General features: G+C 45.4%; 1 protein-coding gene across 2 annotated transcripts; it reads right to left on the bottom strand.

Annotated features, from left to right (window-relative positions):
• Positions 1 to 1,324: 1,324 nt before the first annotated feature.
• On the bottom strand, positions 1,325 to 11,125 carry LOC133886903 (uncharacterized). 2 transcript variants are annotated; one of them, XM_062326815.1, is made up of 10 exons: positions 10,897 to 11,125; positions 10,584 to 10,771; positions 5,075 to 5,183; positions 3,992 to 4,382; positions 3,513 to 3,582; positions 3,349 to 3,416; positions 2,600 to 2,715; positions 2,413 to 2,519; positions 2,123 to 2,262; positions 1,325 to 1,973 (listed from the first exon to the last, which is right to left on the bottom strand). In XM_062326815.1, the coding sequence occupies exons 1-10, from the start codon at positions 10,978 to 10,980 to the stop codon at positions 1,723 to 1,725; spliced, it is 1,524 nt and encodes a 507-aa protein (XP_062182799.1). In that variant the 5' UTR covers positions 10,981 to 11,125; the 3' UTR covers positions 1,325 to 1,722. The 2 variants fall into 2 exon arrangements, with proteins under 2 accessions (XP_062182799.1, XP_062182800.1); XM_062326816.1 differs by having other exon boundaries at positions 10,961 to 11,121.
• Between the last annotated feature and the right edge of the window lie 12,632 nt (positions 11,126 to 23,757).

Genomic DNA, 23,757 nt, shown 5'->3' with positions numbered 1-23,757 from the left:
TCCTTCTCAAAGCTCGTCTTCTCGAGCTAATCAAAGTCAATGCTTCTGTCATCATCATCATTATCATCAATGATGATGGTGGCCTCCTCCTCCACCTCCTCCTTCTTGTTGGAGCCATCGGTGCTGTCATCCTCATGGAGATTCTTTGGCTAAAGGCCCTCGCCCAATAAGTTGTCTCAGTCGTAGTCGTACGGGAATGAGGACCCATCCTCACCGGAGGAAAAAGAGTGGTCATCGGAGGAGACCGACATTAGTTCGGCCTCTAATGAGTACGACAGTGGGGAAGAAGGAGAGCTCGGAGGTGGTGGCACTAAAGGAGAAGGTCTAGCGCCATGACTGGACCGAGAGAATGAATGAACTAACTAAGTTGCGTGTGGCGGACCAGAGAAGGAGCGAAATCATCATCATTGCCTTCAAGCAAATCAAATAGGTGAGCCACAAAGAAAAATCAACATCCTTTTCTAGTTTCTAATCGTGCTTGAGCTGATGAAGCAGGAGTGTTTTGATTTGTGTGGGGGTGTGGGTGCTAGAAGGTCGGGGCCTTGGGGTGCCAGTGCCAGCCGGGGTGCGCGGCATGGAATGCCAACGCCGAGACAAGTTTTCTCGGGCTCCCGGCTCATTCGCTGAGCTGGATCTCCCGCACAAGACGGCAATCGAGCCTGAAACGCCCTGCAGAAGTGCAAATACTATACCTCTCGTCACCGCGGCGCCCGACCCCTCCCTCCATCGCCCAGTGCACCCGCCTGACAAGTCTATTGCAGTAGCGGCCTTCTTCCCCTGCGATGGCCACCACAGCTCAGCTGCCTGGGCGAGGCAGCTTTCTCCAACCTCCCCCAAATCATCTCCCGAATTACAAATAAAAATGTAGCCCGGATCGTGGTCCTATCTGCCTTCTATTTAAACACAGTCGTTAAGATTGGATAAGTACAATCTGTGTTTTCCTCCCGATCTATGCCACCGTGAAAGGAACATGAATGGAAGGTGCGGCCCTGCGGCATGCTGGTGCAGAAGTGTAGGACGGGCTAGACGCGGATGCAGAGCAGGAGGGCACCGTGTCAGTGCTCACCGAGGGTATCGGGGGACGTGGGGCTCAGCAGTGTCAATACACACAGGAATGATCTCATCATAAAACATGATGTTTTGGACAAAGATAGATCAAACATTTAAAACTTTACTAACAATAGCTTGAAAATATTTTATTTACAAACATTAAAATCAAATGTATACATTTCTCTTAAAAAATGCTTTCATAAAACACAAATTTATTAGATTTTCTAAATATATCTAATAGAAAATAGTGGTCAAAACTAAGCATCAGAGACGATTGTCCATAACATTTGTATCTATGACTGAAAAGAGTAATATAGTATACATCCTGGTCTAATCTTCTTACATAAGGCCAAACTGTATAGCATATCTCAACTTTTGAACAAATGCCAAAGTTGATCACAAACACTGAACCTCACAAAGCTCACGACACGCATCAAAACTGGCCCCGTGAACGCACTAGTTCTGTTACGAAACTGCCTCTTGAAAGAACAGCACTCAGAGGATTGTTCCCATCTCTTAAAAGCAGGTGTGCTCGTGGAAGCACACCAAAGAGAAATCAGCCAACAATCATCCGTGAAACACTTTTTTCGCATGAATGAAACAACATACAATGGCAGAACTATCCAGGCTGCAAGAGTCTGGAGTGACCGATCAACTGGGGCAGCGTTGCTTTCATTCTGCACTCTGCGATTTCTCATCACTGTAACCAGCTGCCCTCCCCGTCCTGCCTACCAAGATTGAATCTGGTGATGGACCCTCGTATTCTCCAGTGAGACCACGGTACGACCGTGCCTTGAGGTAATCAATTGAAGACATTGCTCCTCCTTGGTAAAGGACCGCATCATTGTTCTGGTTTTGGATACTTAGCGCCTTTTCTGTTACCTCAGCCAGTAAGAGTGATGTTTCAGACTGTTCCTCAGTTTCTGTTGAGGCCAAACAGTGGAAAAAAAAGTCACATAGTAAAAACAAATAAAAATCAAAGCAAATTACTCAGCCATAATCACAGCGCTATTAATGTACAGAACTTGTGCATAGAGTGACGGATGGATAGATCCAGGTGCCTATGATGTACCTTGAGGACAGTTATCTTCCAGATAACCACCTTTGATAAAGGAAAATCGTGCTTCTTCTGTTTTGCTTGCACCTTCTTGTTTCTCTGAAGTGATCAAATCCTTAAAATCCAAAAGATATTCTCCAGTCCATTCTCTTCCCCTGAAAACATGTTGCTGCTGGAATAAGAGTCATAATAAAATTCTGTGAATTGATGGCCCATGAGGCCACAAACTTCATATAGATCAGTAATCAGGCCATGAGGAACCCAAGTATCTCAAGGGTGCCATTAGAGTCCATTAGTGCACGTACCTGCTAAAAGCTAATACAGCTTCGAATGGTGTAATGACAGGAGCTAAAAATTCTTTGCTATCCAACAGAGCAGTTTGAGCACAAGAAACATAAACAAAAACTTCGCACTGCCAAAAAGAAAAACTGGTCAGAGTCAGTTGAAGCTGATAAAAAACAGAGAAAAACAGTTCAGAATTCGGTAGCACACCTCAGGAAAATTCGCAAGTTTTGCAGAATTTGGCCGACCCATGACCAGTGTATAAGATTTCTTTCCAGTGGCCTTGATCAGTTCTTTCATTTGCTCAATTATATGAAGATAACCAGCTGCATAGTCAAAGAATGCAATATACCACATCACCAGATTTATATTTTTGTACTAAATGAAAGACAGGAATATGACAAACTAAAAAAGTTGTCAAGAAATAATAGTGTTTATGATTATGAAAACTAGACTAATTCAGCGGTTCAATAAACAAAAGAGAACTGAAGTCTGGTCCAGTCAAACAATCAAACTAGTTAGGCAGTTCGCACATGTCCCATTTTGATCTACTTTGAGCCCCAACTAAAACAGCCTTGGGCTGAACCAATCAGGCTTGGACCAGACTGATCCAAACAAAAAACCCACATGCACTAGGAATTGACAATCACCCCGTAATTTGGTGACTTTTCACGGGGCATGTTTTGATCGAAATATTAGGCCAAATCTAAAAGTTGAGGTCACTGTTTCGTGATTATTAGTCTTTTTCATTGTATATTCTAGCCCTTTTTCTTGTAAATATACTCTGTTTATTTTAATGGAAATCAAAGTAGGGGCCTCTCCTCCTGAAATAAAATGTTCAAAACTGAGGTCACCTTTCAAACAGTGCCTCAATATCCATGGAAGAGCGAAAGCCCTTTTAAAGTCCAACCTAACATTGGCATTATAATTTTTAATGTGTAAGTTAGCAATGTACATACCAACACCCAGAGTTCCCACCAAAATGCCAATAATATTTGCATCCTTTGCCTTCTCCACGAGGTAATATCTACAGTTAACATTTTCTTTTGTTATCAATACTACACAGGCAATAAAATACTTGCATTTAAAAGGAAAAAGTATATAGATGCCGCAAAAAAGGTACCTGCGCCTAAGAATTTTCATCAGATGAGAGACATCTGTTGCCAGTTGATTTGCTATTGCGTCATATCTAACTGAAAGAAAAAAATAATTCATCCTCAAATAATTTACATTATAGAAGATCGCAGTATTAGAGCAATAAGTTTGTTCAAACTTATCGCAAATAATATAAAGCAGAGATTTACAATAGCTAAGTCAAAGTTACAATTCAATGAACGGAAGTTACAGGGTGACTGAACATTAAGAATTAAACTTTTAAATGTAAAACAAGCATGCACTCCAACCAAATACACCATATTAATGTGCATCATGTAGTTTTCAATATTGTACTACTAATTGTTTACACTTGTCCGAAGAGAACCAAACTGGATTGATTCATACATTCTAGAGAAAAACAACTATGTATAAGCTTAGGGAAACATGTCTCGCACATGTTAAAACAATACTCCCGTGAGCAATAAAATGAGAAAGAAGGAAGCAAACCTATTTCACATTTATTGAATGTAAGTACAGTGTTAGCAAATGCCGAGTTATCTTGTCCAATCCAAAATATCAAATAGTCCTCCATTTTCTCAACTGAAATATCCCATGTAACGCCACCATGGCTGTACTTGTGTGTGGAACTGGAACGTTCCATGTTACAACGATTATTAAGAAATGTTGCCACATCACTTTGTACAGACAAACCACCATCACAAGAGGTTCCATTCGATTGAGAACATTCATTTTCTTTTGTAGAACTCGATGGGCTCATAACTGAACACAGAACGTCTGCATACTGGACTTCAGGATTGCTGGAATGTGATTTATATGACTCCTCAACTGCTCGTCTAAGGTCATCCAATGCATATGCATACTCTAATCCATATAAAACCTATTTGGTAAGTCACATTAGCCAAGAATATTACAAATAGAATAAATATATATTGTAGTTGATAGGCCTGCACATTTAATATTAGCTACTTAACGGTCTAAAAAATATTAGCTTAACAGTCAAACATGCTAATGGTAGTGATGAAAATTCAAAGAAACAGAAATCAAAACTGAGCAGATCAATGTGAACCCTATGCATGACTTAAACATATTAATTTGTTGGAAACAGCAAAAATTCATGCAAATATAGCATTACTGGCACCATAGCAGAGATGCCACAGCAAGCTCAAACAGATTGTCCACTGAACTATTTTTGGGCCCAGGTTGTTAACAAATCATATAAGAATGATGGCCCTATCAAAACATGTCTGCTGCCAAAAAGAAAAGTTCTTGCTGCTGATCTAACTGACATTGCTTTCAGTACTACAATATTGATCTGACTAATAAATTTTTGTGCGCATTAAGAAATTCTGAAGTCCAGACATGACCTGCATTTCTTATTTTATCTTAGTTAAGATTCCTATCTCAGTAGCAAAAGCAATATTTTTTCGCGCGTTTATCTTACACAGTGGTTTGTTAAGTTGTCGACTCCAAAGTTCATGATGTGGTATGAGTCATACCAGAATTGAAGCTAAGCTTATTCCATGGATTGAAGCATAACTTTTGGAGCACAATAAATAGTATGGGGCATACCAGAATGCGTTTATTGCTTTTTCTTGAGCACTCCAGCAATGAGCAGGCACAGGCATCAACATCCAATGGGGCCTTCCCAAATACAAAGAAAGCTGGCAAATTTGATGTTCTGCATTCAAGTTGTCAGTGTAAAAGATAGTGTTAGCACAAACTACTAAACTACTAATATCATACAATAAATCGTTTGGAACAAATCCAAAAGTGGTGGTAACAAATTGCATAAACAAATGGGACCATCGGAGTTAAAGATAAATGTTAGCAATAAGCCTTGATGTATGCAAATTTTCAGCTAGCAGATTAGGGAGAATAATAGCCAATTAAAGCAGTAATGGCTGTAGTTATTAGCTGTTTGAACCAGGAATTTCCAGCTAGCAGATTAGGGAGAATAATAGCCAATTAAAGCAGTAATTGCTGTAGTTATTAGCTGTTTCAACCAAACCATATTGTAGTAGTCAGCAGTGTATAAATAGAGAAGAAAACAGAAAAGGCAGCAAGCCATTGTAGCACCAAAAATACCATTGCTAGTATACGTGTGTCTTGGATGAGTTCCTGGACTACCTGTGAGGCTGTAGGCCTTTCAATTGGTATCAGTAGGGTGTCATGGCGGGTGAAGATGGCTCTTCTGCAGCTCCTGCGCCTATGGTACAACGCGTGGTGAGAGATGTCGGAGGCGTGTACCTGCTGCTCACCAAGCACAACTACACCGAGTGGTCGGTGATAATGGAGGTGATGCTTGAAGCCCGCGGTCTCTGGGAGGCCGTGGACAAGGGCAGCGTGGACAGGGTCGACGACAGGTTGGCAATGGAGGCTATCTTTCGCGTAGTCCCGCCGGAGATGGTCACCTCCCTTGCGAAGAAGACGGCAAAGGAGGCCTGGAACGCGATCAAGACGATGCGTGTCAGCTCCGAGCGCTCTCGCAAGACGACTGCCCAGAAGGTGAGGAAGGACTATGAGGCGATCTCTTTCCGCGATGGCAAGTCAATCGACGACTTCGCCAAGCGCCTCACCGGGATCGTCCACCAGCTGGAGGTACTCGGTGATCCAGTCGACGACGCCAAGGTCGTGGCCAAGTACCTGCAGGTTGTCCCGCCCAAGTTCGTGCAGATCGCGCTCTCCACCGAGACGCTCCTCGACATCTCAACGCTGACAATTGAGGAGGTCACGGGACGGCTCAAGGCGGCAGAGGACCGCCTCGGCCCGGACCAGGTGCTGCCATCGACATTCGATGGCAAGCTACTGCTCACGGAGGAGCAGTGGCTTGCGCGCTAGAAGGAAAGGCGAGCTAGTGAGGGGGGGGTCGCGGTATGCCAAAGGAGACAACAAGAATCGCCGCTCCTGTGGCTCGCGCAAAAAAGGGCGCGACTGATGGCAAGAACGCTGCCCGCAATGACAACCGCGACGCCTACCGCAATTGCAGGCGTATCGGTCACTGGGCTCGTGATTGCTGCCAGCCCAAGCGAGGTCAGGCGCACCTCGTGCAGGAGGACGACTACGAGCCTGCACTACTGATGGCGCAGGTCTGCGCGCTGAAAACGATGACACCGCGCCGACGTCAACAACAGTCCACCTCGATGAACCGCGAGCGCAGGCGTTCCAGGAGGGCTGGTACCTCGACACCGGCACCACCTGCCACATGACGGGCCGCAGCGACGTCTTCGCCAAGCTTGATCGCGTAGTACAGGGAACCGTACAGTTCGGCGACGGATCGCTCGTTGAGATCCATGGCTGCAGCATGGTGTTGTTCGCCGAGAAGAATGGCGAGCACAAGGCGCTCTCCGACGTCTACTTCATCCCGCGCTTGAAGAACAGCATCATCAGCGTCGGCCAACTCGATGAGTGTGGCTCGAACGTGCTGATCGAGGATGGCGTGCTGCGCATCTGGGATCGCTGGTGCCATCTCATCGCCAAGGTGAACCGCAGGTGGAACCAGCTCTACATCCTACGCCTCAACGTCGCGCGCCCCATCTGTCTCGCGATGCAGCACAACGACGACTCGTGGCGCTAGCACGCCTGCTACGGCCACATCAGCTTCGACGCGCTGCACCAGCTTGGCCGCCAGGACATGGTGCGTGGTCTTCCGCGGCTAGAACATGTGGAGCAGCTCTGCGACACCTGCGTCATGACGAAGCATCGTCGAGCCCCGTTCCCAGCCAAGGCGAAGTACCGCGCAGAGGGCGTCCTAGACCTCGTCCACGGCGACCTCTGCGGCCCCATCACGCCGGTGACGCCAGGCGGGTGCCGCTATTTTTTGCTGTTGGTAGATGACACCAGCCGCTACATGTGGCTGGTGCTTCTCACGGCAAAAAGTGATGCTGCAGCGGCCATCACGAAGATCCAGGCTGCTGCGGAGGTGGAGAGCGGGCACAAGCTCCGCGTTCTACGCACGAACAATGGCGACGAGTTCACCTCCGTTGAATTCGCGCATCACTGCGAGGACCACGGCGTGCAACGGCACTTCTCCGCGCCGTACACGCAGCAGCAAAACGGCGTGGTGGAGAGGAGGAACCAGACCATCCTCTCCACCGCACGCGCCCTCCTGAAATAGCAGAAGATGCCCGCTGAATTTTAGGGGGAGGCTGTGACCACGACTGTCTACCTCCTCAACCGGTCGCCAACGAAGAGTCATGACGGCGAGACGCCATTTGAGGCGTGGCACGGGCGCAAGCCGACGGTAAGCTACTTGCGTACATTCGGGTGTCTTGGTTATGTAAAGGATACATGACCAGGCCTGCGGAAGCTCGACGACCGCAGCACCCTGATGGTCTTCATCGGCTATGAGGATGGCTCCAAGGCGTACCGCATGCTCAAGCCCCGGTCCCGGCGCGTCCATATCTCCCGCGACGTCGTTTTTGACGAGGACGCCGGCTAGGACTGGGAGGCAGTGCGGCAAGACGGTGGAACAGCCACACCTAACTTCCATGTGGATGCAGTGGTCAACTACATCCACCCAGGCGCGTTAGCTCCGTCTGCAGGCAGCGCAGAAGTTTCCTGCTGCGCTGGCGCCCACAAGGGCGATCTCGTCGCCCACGCCCGCAGGGTTGGCGACTGCACCCGCAGGAGCTCGTCCCGAGCCAGTCTTCGCTGGGAGGACGCCCCTACATCCGCGGGGACAGATCCAGCACTTGCCTTGCCCGCTGGCGTGTCGTCCACGCCCACAGGGGCTTGTCCCGCGGCGGCCTCACCCCTGGAGTTCGTCACTCCTCCGCCAAATGACTCCGACAGGTTGGATGCGTACCACAACTCCTCCCCTCTCCATTACCGTCGCATCGACAACGTGCTTGGAGGGGGAGAGGCACCAAGCCTTGCCAATCACATCGTCGATGGCGAGGGGCTGCTGCTGGTCAGCGAGGAGGGAGAGCCGCGCTCCTTCGCTAAAGCAGAGTACGATCCAGCATGGCAGGCGGCCATGCGCGAGGAGATGGACTCCATCGAGCAGAACAGGATATGGTCGCTGGTGGAGCTTCCTCATGGGCATCGACCTATTGGGCTGAAGTGGGTCTTCAAGCTCAAGAAGAACAAAGCAGGAGCAACGATCAAGCACAAGGCTCGCCTCATCACCAAGGGCTATGTGCAGCAACCGGGCATTGACTTCGATGAGATATTCGCACCTGTTGCTCGTCTTGAATCCGTTCGATTGCTGCTAGCTGTTGCTGCGCAAGATGGTTGGCCGGTGCATCACATGGATGTGAAGTCGGTTTTCCTCAATGGCGATTTGGGGGAGGAGGTGTACGTCGCGCAGCCGCCGGGCTTCGTCGTCGCCAGAGCAGAACAGAAGGTGCTGAGCCTGCGGAAGGCGCTCTACGGGCTGCGGCAAGCGCCGCGGGCTTGGAATGAGAAGCTGCACACGACATTGCAAGCTCTCGGGTTCGAGCAGAGCCCGCATGAGGCGGCGATGCACAGGCGTGACCATGGCGACTCGTTATTGCTCCTCGGGGTCTATGTGGATGACTTGATCATCACTGGATCAGCCGAGGCGAAGATCAACCGCTTCAAGGAGGAGATGATGGCGAGGTTCAGGATGAGCGACCTTGGGTTGCTCTCTTTCTACCTTGGCATCAAGGTGCAACAGAGTAGCAGCGGGATCACGCTGTGCCAGGCGCATTACGCCAAGCGCATCCTAGAGATGGCAGGGATGCAGGACTGTAACCCTGCGCACACCCCCATGGAGGAGCGGCTCAAGCTAAGCCGTGACAGCACGGCGGCGGAGGTGGACGTCACTTAGTACCGGAGGATCATTGGAAGCCTCCGCTATCTTGTCCACACGTGGCCGGACCTCGCTTTCAGCGTGGGGTACGTGAGTCACTTCATGGAGCGGCCTACGGAAGAACACATGGCGGCAGTGAAGGGGATCCTGCGCTATGTGACTGGGACTTTAAGTCTCGATTGCCACTACGGGAGGACAGCGGAGGCACAGCTTGTCGGGTACATCGACAGCGACCTCGCCGGCGATGTTCACACAAGGAGGAGTACATACGGCGGTTTGTTCTTCTATGACAACAGCTTGGTGAGTTGGCATGCTCTCAAGCTAAAGGTGGTGGCACTCTCATCCTGTGAGGCGGCGTATGTTGCTGCCACTACTGCTACTGCAACCACACAGGCGATGTGGTTGGCTCGGCTGCTCGGTGACTTCAAGGGAAGGGATGCCGACACTGTCGAGCTGAAGATTGACAACAAGTCAGCCTTAGCGCTGATACAAAACCCTGTCTTCCATGAACGTAGCAAACACATCGATGTGCGCTATCACTTTATCAGGGAGTGCCGGGAAGATGGGAGGATTAGTGCTGACTTCGTCGGCACTAAGAACCAACTCGCTGACATTCAAACGAAGGCACTTGGGCGAGTCAGATTCCATGAGCTTCGTGCTAGGATTGGAATGGTCAACATCAATTCCAAGTCCACACACAAGGATTACGGGGAGATTGTTAGCAATAGGCCTTGATGTGTGCAGATTTTCAGCTAGCAGATTAGGGAGAATAATAGCCAATTAAAGCAGTAATAGCTGTAGTTATTAGCTGTTTGAACCAGAAATTTTCAGGTAGCAGATTAGGGAGAATAATAGCCAATTAAAGCAGTAATTGCTGTAGTTATTAGCTGTTTCAACCAAGCTATATTGTAGTGGTCAGCAGTGTATAAATAGAGAAGAAAACAGAAAAGGTAGCAAGCCATTGCAGCATCAAAAATACCACTGCTAGTGTACATGTACCTTGGGTGAGTTTCTGGATTACCTGTGAGGTTGTGGGCCTTTCAATAAAAATATCATGCACGATAAAACATCTAGGGAACAATTACATCTAACCATTAACAAGTTCCTTCTAAATTTTGCACTACCAATACCTTCGCTAAACATAATACCTTTCTCTGGCATGATTGCACAACAATTTGCAGCAGCCCATAGAAACAAACATGAGACATCTTACTGATAAAAAGCTCCAATCTTTTGATAGGAACAGGGCGCGAGAACCGACGGGCACAGCAAGAACAGCAAAAATGTTAGGGGTGGCTTGCTCACGGGCTCATGCAGGCGTGGCCGTAGTGTACGACGCACTGGGCGTCGATGTAGGACGCGCCCACCTCGTCGACGCAGCACGAATTGAACGCCGTGTCGGCCATCACGAACACCCTGACCCCGCCACCACCGAGCTCCCGCCGCAGCGCTCGCGCCACCGCCGCCGCGTCCTTGAGCATCTCGTCCGGGAACTAAAGCGCCAAGAAACAGAGCCCATGAACAGGGCAAATAATCAGAGGAGCCCGGCAGATAAAAGCGCTCGATGAATCGAGAAAGAGAGCACCTACTCCGTCAGTAATGGATTGGATTGTGTTACCTGGAGGGCGACCCGGGTGTAGGCGCGACCGCGGAGGAACGCGACGGTTCGGGGGATCTCGTACCTGGAGTCGATGTCGTCCATGGCCGGGGATTTGGGAGGTCGCCGCCGGAAGAGAGGGGGGCCAGGAGACGAGCGAGCTTCCGAGGAGGGTTTTGGGGGCGCCGCCGCCGCGACTGAGAGAGTTCACGAGTTGTGTTTCCTTTGGACCGTTGGATCGAAAAATTAGGGTTCAGATCGGCAGGCACTGCAAAAGGTATTTTAGCATGGGGGAATATCTAGTTTGCAAAGGCAGATTAAATAAAAAATCATGAAAAACAAATCCTAAAATTTCCTAAACCAGTCACCTCTTTCCAACAAGCCCTATAAGTCAAAACATAAGATATATAGTTTCGCCCATTTGCAATGGTTCATTTCTCAATTGCCAAATCACCTACGAAGCAGTCACTTGGATGCCACCTTGATCTCCTGCACGGCGTCATTTGACTGTCCCTCCTGATCGCCTCATGGCAACTACTTGGATGCATCTGCACTTGATTATTCTCTCCATCATTACTCCATCAAGGAAGTTGAATCTTGCCTCCTCACTCTTTGCCGATCGAACGCATCACCCAAGTGCCTCTTCACCTTGGACTCCACCCCTAACCTCTCATCACTAGCCGTGTTATATATATGATGCTCTCGTGATATGGCTGGTGGCAACAGTGGCTCAAATGTGGTGGTATTTGAAGATTACAAAAGCCCACTTATGTCCTCAAGTTTGGCCTTAGTCTCGTTTACATCCTCAATTCCAATACCACATAATTTGCATTCTCTAGAAAGTACAATCAACTCATGTATTCAATATTTACTGGTTTACCCTAATGTGCAGACATATCCTCACTATCACCTTCGCATTTACTAGACCGAGAATCCCACACGTTGGTGGCTAAAAATAAAAGAAACTTTATTCTTCTCTCTCCCTCCTCCGTTTCTCCACTTAACCAATGACCGCAAACAAATAAATCTCGAGCATCTAAGGAATTTTTTGCCTATACAGTGTTAGGTGAAATCCCACTCTAACTAGGCCGAAAGCAGATAACTAAAATATTGTGCCAATTGAAATTTGTCAGACAACAATATTGTTTTGACCTTTTCTTCTAAACCGATTATCCATATTTAACAAGACCGGCGCAATTGGAACACTACTACAAAACTACCGATCATTGCCAAATCCAAATCAACATCATTGTTGTTTTTGAAACTAGCAGTGCATGAGCGATAGTGATAGTCAAGCACTATCACTGTCGAGTTCCCAACCACGGAGCTCGTTATCATGGATCCTATCGAAACCCTTCCCACAACGCGCCTCCACGGAACTCGCCACCATCACCCTTTTAACACCGCCCCTCCACGGATTTGGCAACCATCGCTCTTCTAACGTCACCCCTCCCCGGATCCAACCGCCGCTCCACAAATCTCGGCCTGACCCTTCACATACCTTAGAGAAGCTGCACATGAGCTCCTTAGAGACAAGCATCTGTTGTTGGATCCACCATCTGGGACGAGCACCTGCAGCCTCAACATGAGCTCCTCGGGGGCGAGTGTGTGGAGGAGGCAAGGGTGATTAGCATCGCATCACCTTGAATTGTCATAATTTTCTAGGATTTCATACTCAACACGCCATCAATCAATCCACCAAAACTATAAAGCAACATGAATCGAAGAGCGAGGAGAGGGGGAAGGAGGATCTACGAACCTGCTTGTAGTGGTGTTTGATGGCATAGGAGAGCAGCATGGGCGTGATGTCCCTGCGTCGGTGCGCGATATGACGATGATGGAGGCACGCTGGAGCTTGTTGAACACCTGCGCTGCGTCGAGCATCCAGAGCGGCACTCTCCAGCTGCCGCTCGGGCATTGTGGCTGCCTCACCCTCGGACCAGGACTTCTTTAGAGGAAGAGAAGAAATGAGGGGAGAGGGAGAGTTAGACAAAGGGAGGCTAGCTAGAGACTTAGTATTTTCCAACCAGGTCAAGTTGGTTCACTACCGATTCATATATAAAACCGATAGTGATCAAGGTTATCTGGTAATTAAACTTAATTACTTAGTGTTACTTAATGTCCACTCTAATTAAGCTATACACTATTGCTATGGTAAAAGTGTGCATGCAATTAATTTAACTAGGTTAAATTACTGCATTAATCTAATTAATTAATTATTAAAAGAGGATAAATATTTAATTAATTACTAATATTATATTATTCTATTATATTCTAATGACTGATATTTATTTATTCATCAGCTACGTTAGTTAATCTTACTGCATTGATTAAACCAAGATTAATCTATAACCTAAACATGAAATGACAATCTATTTCTAAACATGAAATAAAGCAAAATCTTTAGTTAAACTAATAACTATTCTAATTAACAAAATAATTAATCTATGCTTAACCTAGATTAACATAAGCAACTAATCTACGATTATAACCTAAATATGGTTATCGAATTATCTAACTCAATTTATTTAATAAAAGATAAAATTCTATTCTAGGTTTATATATCGTGAAACGAAAATAAATACTGGACGAAAAAATTAAATAAGCTCGACAGGAAACGCCTAGCCAGCTAGCTGAACGAACCCCCAAGAGTAACAAACAAGAAGTCATTGGCTTGACGAAGAAAATGAGTGCTCAAATATTGGAGTTGTTATCTCTAGCACTAGATCTCTTTCCCAATCCAACTCTGAAAACTTTGCAAATATCAAGCTAGAGCAAGGTGGAGGAGAGTGCTTTTGGCTCTAAAGTTCTTCACCTTTTCGAGGAAAGTAGCAGCCAGCCAAAGGGGGAGTGAGAAGGTATTTATACCCAACTCTCAAAAACTAGCCGTTGCAACTGTCAGAATACATACTCTCTATAAAAATGCGAAGACTCCACAAAAATGCGGACCTTCCGCACATCCTTAGGTAACCCAAACTCCGCAAAAGTGTGGACTATCCGTAAAAATACAGACACTCTGCATTTGCGTATCTTTACAACATAAGGGCTAACCTAGATGCACGTGTAGTATTCGAGGTGTCTCTCATAGGTTGTTAGATCTTTTGAGCATTGTTTCTAAGCAAACAAGTAAATTTAGTATTCCCTTAATAGTATGACATCCTAAACTCAATTTCAAAAGATAAATGAATTTAAAACTATACGATCCATGAGCTGCTTTTTTTTTCTTTTTAGGGATCACCATACGTCAAATTCTCACTTGATTGAATTACACCTGTCCATACATTATAAAACTTATTGGTTCTTTAATTGTTTTTCATTATCACCAAAACCCACTTAAGGGCCAAGATGCATATTCAGGCACTACTGTTCTATGGACTCGGTCCATGAAGCTGTGGACCAGAGGGAATTTGTGAGGCGAGTGCACCATGGATCGAACTCATGGACCGTGGGCTTCACTGTTCTATGAACTCGGTTCGTGGCTGTGGACTAGAGGGGTGGCTCAGTGGATGGTCCACAATGGACCAAGCTGGTGGACATGGGCCGACCAATGGGGTATGTTGTTGGTGAGAGGAGGGAGAGGCCAAGGGGATAAGGCTCCGGCCGGGCTTTTGGGTGCGGGCGGCTCACAGGGAAGGGGAGAGCGGAGGGAGGTGACCGGGAGAGGAGAGGGAGGCCATAGGCATGGAAGCGCTCTGGGAGAGAGAAAGGGGAGTCGGCGGAGAGCGCGCCATGAGGTCGGGCCGGAGATGGGAGGAGGCTGAGCTCGCCGGCGGCTGGATTCTTGACGACATCCTTGGGACAGAGCGTGCAAGCTAGACTCTTGCGGCCAGCGCTTGGGGTGAAGTGGCTGAGCGGCAGGCGCGAGTGGACGATGCACGAGCGCACGTTGAAGCTAAGTGCAACGGGGCTGGAGGAGGGCGCGACCAAGCGGTGGCGTGAACCGATGACGCGAGGGTGGCGTGATGGCGCAGATAAATAGAGAGGAAGGTCGGGCCAGCAAAGAGAAGACTGGTCGGGGTTGATACTCGACCGAGCACGACGGCGAAGGCCGAAATGGCGTGGCAGCTCGGCGGAGGGAGGCTAGAGTGACGACGAGGGCCGTAGCATGACTAGGGTCGACTGAGTGGCACTACTACAAAACCTATTTTCCGAGACAGCTAGGATTGATTTCTACAGGCGGTTCGTAGGAAGAACCGTTTGAGAAAGTGGTTGCGGCCCCGTGCGGCCGAGGACCGCCTGTGAAAAGTAATTTCCACAGGCGGTTCCTTACATAGACCGCCTGTGGAAATGCCATTTCCACAGGCGGTCCACGTAAGGAACCGCCTATGTAAATGGAGCATTTCCACGGGCAGTTCCTTACGTGGACCGCCTGTGGAAATGGATCTCATTTGCACTGGCGGTCCACTTAAGGAACCGCCTGTGTAAATTAGTTTTCACAGGCGGTTTCTTAAGTCGACCGCTTGTGCAAATACTCCATAAATACTCCTTCTTCTCGGCCAGCTCCATTCAGACAGACTTACTATTCGAAACAGTAAGCATTTACTGTGGCGGCCGATTTGGAAAATAGGTAGGGAAGGTTTTGTTTTTGATTTCCTTGGAGGAGCCAAATAAGGTATGTATATCTCATCCCTAGCTTGCATTTTTTTGAAGTTTAGATTTAAATTTAAGGCTAAATTAGAGTTTCAATGTGATCTAGAGATGCTCATGGTTCTTGCCATTTAGATCATCAAATTAGCTCAAATTTATTGCAATATTGATTTAATTGTGTAAATTCACATGATTCTAGTATTATATTTTAAAAATATAGCTAGAATGTGATGTTTAGCCTTAGGAGGTTTCATCATGAATGGGGATATTTTCTCTAGATCTAGATCTAGGGAGAGGGAGAGGGAGAGGGAGAGAGAGAGAGTAATGAATTCACATTATTTTGAGTTATAAATTTACGTTAATGTAGATTCAATTGCGTAGACATATTATAATCATAATAAGCCCGTATTTTCCTTTTAAAAATAATCTTTTTAATTCTGATTTTCAAATTAATTAATTAATTAATGTATCTAATTTTGTGGTTGAAGTTAAAGATGGACAGAGCATGGATGTATGATGCACCAAGACATGGAGAAATATACATCAAAGGACTCTCTATTTTTATTGAAGCCGCATAGAAGGACACTTTAACTAAGAAGACAAAGGAAATATACTGTCCATGTTCTGACTGCAAGAACCAGAAATTGTGGGACAAATCAAGTATAATCAAATCGCACTTGATCTTGAGAGGTTTTGTTGAGGATTACAAATGTTAGTCCAATCACGGCGAACAACGTACAAGCAAACCAAACCAGGACATCGCTGCTGATCAAGTAGACGGTGATGATGAGGGAGCAGTCGAAGGCGACACTGATGTTTTGATGGATGATGATACCGATTTTGATCTGGATGATGATGCTGACTTTGATCTGGAGGAAATGCTGCGACACGCAGAACCGCATGTTTTAAGGGACACGAGAGGTTTAGATAATTTCGAGGAGTTAAAAAAGGCATCGAAGGAACTTTTGTATGAGGAATCGAAGGGCTGTGATAAGGAGTTTACGGTGTTGCATTTGGTACTTGAACTTCTAAGGTTGAAGGCCAGCAATGGATGGTCCGACAAGAGTTTCTCGGATCTGTTGAGTCTCTTGGCAAACGATGCGGATAAGTTAAAGAGGCATGTCGGATTCATTGATCCGCAACGAATTTCCCAGCCAAACATGATCGTGAACATAAGGATTGATGACCCTAGGATTAAGGGGAAGAGTAAAAAGGATAAAGCATAGGTCATAAAAGAAGCAACCAAAACAAAAGGCTCGAAATGTCAACCTACATAGGAAGGGCTATGCTAGAAATGCAGAATAAGGACTGCATCTTCGCTCCCTACAACTTTAAGTAAGTGTGATACGTTATGAATCTAACATAAGTGTTCAACTTAGTTGATCGATCAAGAATCTAACAGAAGTATTCATGTAGCGATCACTATATTTGTATAATGTTGATGCTGAAGTCAAGCAGACTCGTGGTCCTTGACTCTGCCGATTTTCAACAAAAATTCTACCAAGATTTCATTGATATTATACAGAGGTAAAGGAAATCCCCCATACTTAAAATTCTTATACATTATTTATGAATTGATAATTACTTGTTGGCATTCGAATAGGGCCTACAAGTGGTACGTAACGAAAGGTGGGATACACGATACAGACAAGCCAGATGCGATGACGGTCCGTACACATTTTCCGGTAATAACACAACTTCTAATTCTTGTATCTCACTATTAATGACGAAGAGTTTTATTGAACTAACGAATACGTTGCGTTTTTTTAAGTGCCACAAGCAAGGTTTCAATACCGTTCTTTGTGGATACTATGTTTACGAATTTCTTAGGATAAATGGGAGGTACACAACGAACCCTGAGGACGTAAGTCATCATTGCGTCTGCACATTCTTATTTGGTTATATTTCTGTTGTCAGTAATATTTTAACTCTTTTAGTGTGTTTTCAAACCAGACAAGGATGATCCAATGTGCCAACCAAGCTCTCACCGATATTAAAATCCAAAACGTCCAACGTGACATGTGCCGGTTTATTATGCACGAAGTCATCCACAAGAACGGTAGATTCTTTGATCGCGGAGGCGAATTAGCTAGCCATCCGAGACTTTGTGTGTGGGACATCGACTCTTAGCTATATAGGCTTGTGATGTTGTAAATATTGTTGTACTTGTGTTAAATATTGAAATATGTGATGTTATCCATATTGTTATTGAAACTGTGTGAAATCTGGATGGAATAAAATATATTCTAATTATTATTTTTGAAATAAATACATACCACAGGCGGTTCTCATACAGAACCGCCTGTGAAAATCTTTATATCATAGGCGGCAGGTAACGTGGACCGCCTGTGAAAATTGATTTCCACAGGCGGTTGACATAAAGAACCGCCTGTGGAAATCGATTTCCACAGGTGGTTGACATTAGGAACCACCTGTGGAAATCACTTTTGCGCCTGTGGAAATGATTTTCACATGCCTTCTGTTGCAGGCGGGTGCACCAAACGCCTGTGAAAAGGCGTTTCCACCCGCTGTACAGTATCGTTCTGTACTAGTGTGGCGTGGCACGAGTGACGCTTCTGCACGGTGGTGCGGCCCGCGTACACGACGCAAGAGAGGGGCGCGTGGCGCGATGGCTGCCGGGCTATGAGGCTATGCGCACAGCGGCGAGGTGCACGGGCGGGATAACACGACATAGAGGCGGCGCGCACAGGGAGCAAGAAGAGAGGGAAGGCTCACCGTGGTGGATGAGCGATGTTCCCGGTGACAGCGTGCACGACGATGACACTAGGAAGGACCGGGACGGCGCAGCAGGAGGTGGTGCATGGGAGCAACATGGTGCGGCATGGCGATGGCTCACATGGTGAGGAGGTGTAGAGAGTGATGGTGCGGTTGAGTCAGCGCGGCCAGGCAGAGGGAGGCCGGCGGCGGCTTCGTGGCCAAGCAGAAGAGGAAAGCGAGCCGGGGCGAGGAGCTTGGTGGGGATGGCTCGGAGAACACATGGGCACGACACGCGTGGCCGAGAAGCTCGGAGGAACAACAACGCAGGGGAGCTGCGGGATGACGAGTCCAGTGAGATAGCAGAGCGACACGCACAACAAGGCGTACTGGATGGGAAGGTTGCTGCACGGCGCGCACAACAGCAGCGCGCATGGCGATGGCGGCCTGGACAGCACGGGCCAGTGGTGCAGAACGACGGGAGCACATGCAATCCTGCGCGAGCTCGCGACTGTTGGCTGCTATGCTTGTGCGGTGGATGTGTGCCTGTCTTGTATGCATGTATGTATGATGTGGGAAGTGGGAGAGGATGAGCACATGCTTGTATATGGCGTGGGGATGATTGCTTGCAGGTGAAGGAAGAGAGGAGGAGGGGAAAATGGCTTTGTCATCCGGTGGAAAAGATCAGAGAGAGGAGAGAGAGCCAGTGGACTTAGCTGCTGGTGGTGTGGGCGTCAGAAAGAGAGAACATAGAGTGAGATGAGAGATGTGAGATTTTGAAAAGATGTTGAGAGTGTAATCGAATTGAAATGGATTTGTAACAGTTCAAATTGAACAATTTGAATTGGATCGGATTTGGATGAATCTGGATTTGAGATATTTGGGATTAAATCCAAATAGGAGTATTTGAATTTGGATATAGATTTGGATTTAGCATCCATCCAAATAAGACTATTTAAATTTAGGATTTGGATTTGAGATTGATTCGAAAAGAATAAATGAAGTTGGATTTAAAATGGAGTTTGGCATTAATTCAAATAAGGGTATTTGAATTAGGAAAAAGGTTTGAAGGTGAAGCCTCATGATCTGAGAGAGATTTGAATTCAAAATAATTGAATTCAAATTGAATTTCAGCTGAATTGAATCTAAGAAATAGATTTGAATTCGAGAGGTTCAAATTCAAATCTCCACTCAAAGAACCACACAAGCAATAAATCAAAATGCTTATGCTCAATTTATTGCAAAGATTACTCTAGAAATTAACTTGATGCTATCTGAAATACTTAGTCAAAATAATATATTTGAATATATACATACGAGTATGTATACATCAAATATATATTTCTTTGATTTTATACTGGTTTACTAATTAGAATTTTTTTTAAGTATGAGTGAATTTTGACTATTTTCTAAATACTAAATTTTAAGGTGTTACCACTTTGGTGCTATTTCTTCCATCTAGTTTGATCTACCATCATCTAGGGACTAATTAGGATGTATTGTTACAATGAGGAAGATGAATTTCCCACGAATTTTGACAAATTCACAAAATTCATCTTTTTTCTTTCTTTTCCTCTTTCTTCCTTCTTTCTCTGTTCTTCCCGTTCACTATCATTCCATTCACAACAGCTGACCAGCAGCAACAGGTGAGCACAGCAACCAATCTCAGCAGCAGCCGAACCCCCAGGAGCAAGCTTCAGCATCCGAGCTCAACTCCCAGCTGCACAGTAGCTGCTGCTTCCTCTCTGCACAGCAACCGAACAAAGACAGCTAGCAGCACAGGGGCAGCACAACCGCGCGGCGAGCATGGCGGCTCCGACCGGCTGGAGGCGGAAGCCAGTGACGGCGAGCTGGGCGAGATCGGCGATTGGCGAGCAGCAGGATGCGATGGTGGCTAGGGCGGTTTGGCCTGGGCGACCGAAGGCGGGCGATAGCTGGGCGAGCAGCGGCGACCTGACGGCGATGGCGGCGGCCGACGCAGAGGACAAAGGATAGCGGCAACCCGAGTTCTGGTGGCGGTCGTTTGTATTTTAATTAATCCAACGATTTAAATTTATTCAACTCGCTACAGATACACTCGTGTGCAAATAAAATGTTTGAATAGTCAAACTATTCATTTCGATAAACTTTCTACTTATCCGTCGTCTCCGATGATATATCCGAGTCAGATCAAAAAGTCAAATTTTACTCATTCTGAGTTTTGCCTGATCAATATTTTACTTCCATAATAGTCACGTTATATTTTGATAATACTCGGGGTATTACATAGACCAAGATGACTTCTCCCCTAGCGCTAGCCAGTGCAGTCATGACATCATAAGCATAGTCTGTCGCTTTGCGCATGGGCTGATGATCGGTGACCTGATGAGGAACACATTCTCTGGCTCCGGCGGGGCGCCGCGGCCGCTTCTTCTACTGCTGGTCCGAGTGCGAGGCACAAGCTTGGAGGTGTTCGAGCTGGACGCCGCAAGTACGTTGCTCGAGCAGGTCAGGAGCTGTGCTCTGTTCATTGGCGAGTGGCGGTACCTGTCGGTCGACGCCGACAGGTTCTCCATTCGCGGCAACTGCACCGTCTTGTACGACAAGTTTACTACCCTACCTATATAACCTCGCAGACTGGAAATTTATATCCCTGGATGTTACTGATACATCCCAAAGCTCTGACCCTGAAGATCATGAGATGCCTACCTTGATCATCTATTATGGATGCATTTGGTCCGTGAGATATAAACATCAGGTGTTTGATTGCCTGGATGTTATCATGAGTCTGGCTCTCTGGATGCAAAAGGGACCTCTCAACGTGGCTCTGTAGAAATGTAGAGTTTGTGTATTTCTGCAGAGTCAGGCTAGCTGGACGCAGACCGATGTCTATTTAATGATGTCATTAGTGTATGATTAGTGCACATTAAGTGATATTAATATATTTTGATGAATATTAAGTCTTAATAAAATAGAGTAAGTATTGTAAGTATACAGTTGCACAAAATAAATATTATAAAAATATTTGTTTATCCACTTTTATCTCATACAATATATCTTCGTATGAGTAATAAAACAAAATACTACTGCATACACGCAACCCTGCTAATGTGAGTTTGACTCACAAATACAAACCAAACTAAAGTATAGGGGTAACCAAACGGACTTATCTCACTACTGCAACGTCATCGATCCCACCACTCTTAACTAGGGAGGGAACATTACAATCAAGAGTTCTACCGGCTGATTCGTTCGGTAGTGGATCGTTGCATCCACTCCGGAGGGTTTTGGTAAGTACGATAATGATATTTAACTTTTATCTATTCATGTCTTATATCCGGCATACACATTCGATCGAGCCTGGCTAAAACTTTGTGCGCTGGAGTACTACTTTTGCACATTAATTCAGTGTGCGCAAATTCAATCCCTAGTCTTTTCTTCGACTGGATTTTGTTTGATGTTGAAAGGGATCTATGACTTGTAAAAGAATGGATTTTGTTTGATGTCGAAAGGGATCTATGACTTGTAAAAGAAGTATGAATTAGGACATCTAAATCTAATTGGTTTTAAAAAAATTCATAAGATAAATTTATATTAATTTATATTAAAATATGTTATAGATTTATCTAGTATATCTACTCCACCTTTTAAAAAGTTTTACAACTTATAGCTAATCCTAACAAACTACTCTAAAAAGGTAAACAAGTATAGGTAGATTTCACTAGGCCTTAAGTAGTTTGAGCCATCAAGCCACTAAGGTAAGGCTCATCATAAGCCTCTCTTTCGGTTACTTGTTCTCGTCTTTACTTTGGAGTTTGAGTCACAAAAACAAGAATCTCCGCATCCCCGTACAAGCGTCTTGCCACCACCCCACATCAAGTCAGATGGTCAACAAGCTTGAGCCATCAAAACTCACGATACTAGCGAGTCACCAAGACTCTAAGGTACTGATGTACCACTTGGTACACAGTAGAATCACTCCTTGATCCACTATCTAGGCAACAATACCTAACAAAAACTCTATCTAAGCCAAATAGTACTAATCACTTCCTAATATTATACTAATCGCCTTGGATGATCACTTTTAGCACTTTAGTGGCTTGGATATCCTCTCAAGTGTATACGAGCTTCTCTCAACTTCAGCACACTCAAATGACCGAGTGGAGAGGGTTATTTATAGCCTTAAACCCGTGAACTAACCGTTGCTTCAATGGTTATATTTTTCGTGAAAGCCAGATGTTTCGGCGTGCACCACTTTCAGACATCGGATCATTCGGTGTGTATCTTCCACTCACAGCCTCCATTGCCAGCTATCACTAGCCGTTAACTAGCTGTTGCGGCTATGTGAATACTCCGGCAATTCCTCTGATGCAAGCACCGAACCATCTGGCGTGTATATCCCATTCTTCCACTAAAGCAGAGAAAATCCCTCTGGATATTGCTCCGGCGAAGCCTGCGGTGTATACACCGAACCATCCGGCTCGTACAACTCAAAATCTTCCTCTGAGAAATACTCTAGCGTGTTTAACACTTCATCACCGAACCATCCGATATGTACAATTTCAAATTTCTACTTCTAAGAAAACACTCTGGCGTGTACAAGCCATTCAGCGTTGGACAATCCAACGGTGTATATTTTTCTGGACTTGTCCAATTCGATCTAATATTCTTTGTCCTGCTTCAGTGACTTCTTCATGTGTTGCATCTATGAGACCTACTAAAGTATATTCTTGATAAATATATTATTTTCATTGACTATGTTGTCATTAATCACCAAAATTACATACATGCTTGAGACGGGCCATGTTCGCTACAATCTCTCCCTTTTTGGTGATTAATAAAAATACAAATAAAGTAAGTGACAAATAATAAATGATGTCAATTATAAAGTGCATAAATAATAAATGATAACAATTATAAAGTGCACACGGCCTTATCACTTTGCTTGGATGCATGCTAAGAACTACCAATGATACTAATTATAAAAAACTAATGATACTACTTGTAAGAGAAAGATCTCATCTTTGTCATACGTTGTTCTTACCTTCACTTTGTCCCTCTTTTGTTGTGACTGCTATGGAGATAATTTTCTCCCTTTCTCCATCGCTATTATCTCCCTTGATCGACCCATGCAAGAGCTCCTTGCTTTGCACACTTCTTGCCTTGATATCACTTGTACCTCCATGCGCGCTTCTTGCATCATGTTTCTCACTTTATTAACAATCTTGCATCTTGCTTTGATCGTTAAAATTATCTCCATTCGTTAATAATCTTAAAAAAACTACAAACACATGTTAAATTCTAGGGAAAACGTTAGAACACACGGGAGAATCTTCATGAATCATAATCTAATAAGATGATACCATTTGCAGGAATCCAATTGAAAGGATTATGTGGATACCATTTAAAATAAAAATAAATAAATCATAATTTATGAAAATCACATAATATAGTCTAAACTCCCTCTATATATGTACATAAATATGATGAGACTCACTTGTTATGAGTCACTTGTAGATATGTAACAATATATGCACAATTAGATAATATGAACAGATATGAAGTTGAAGCCATATTATGCATGCAGGTATGAAGTTTAAG

The sequence above is a fragment of the Phragmites australis genome, chromosome 12, assembly GCF_958298935.1.
Source record: "Phragmites australis chromosome 12, lpPhrAust1.1, whole genome shotgun sequence".
Classification (NCBI taxonomy): Eukaryota; Viridiplantae; Streptophyta; class Magnoliopsida; order Poales; family Poaceae; genus Phragmites; species Phragmites australis.
The sequence above is the reverse complement of the archived record's forward strand: the minus strand, read 5'-3'. Positions and strand labels throughout refer to the sequence as shown.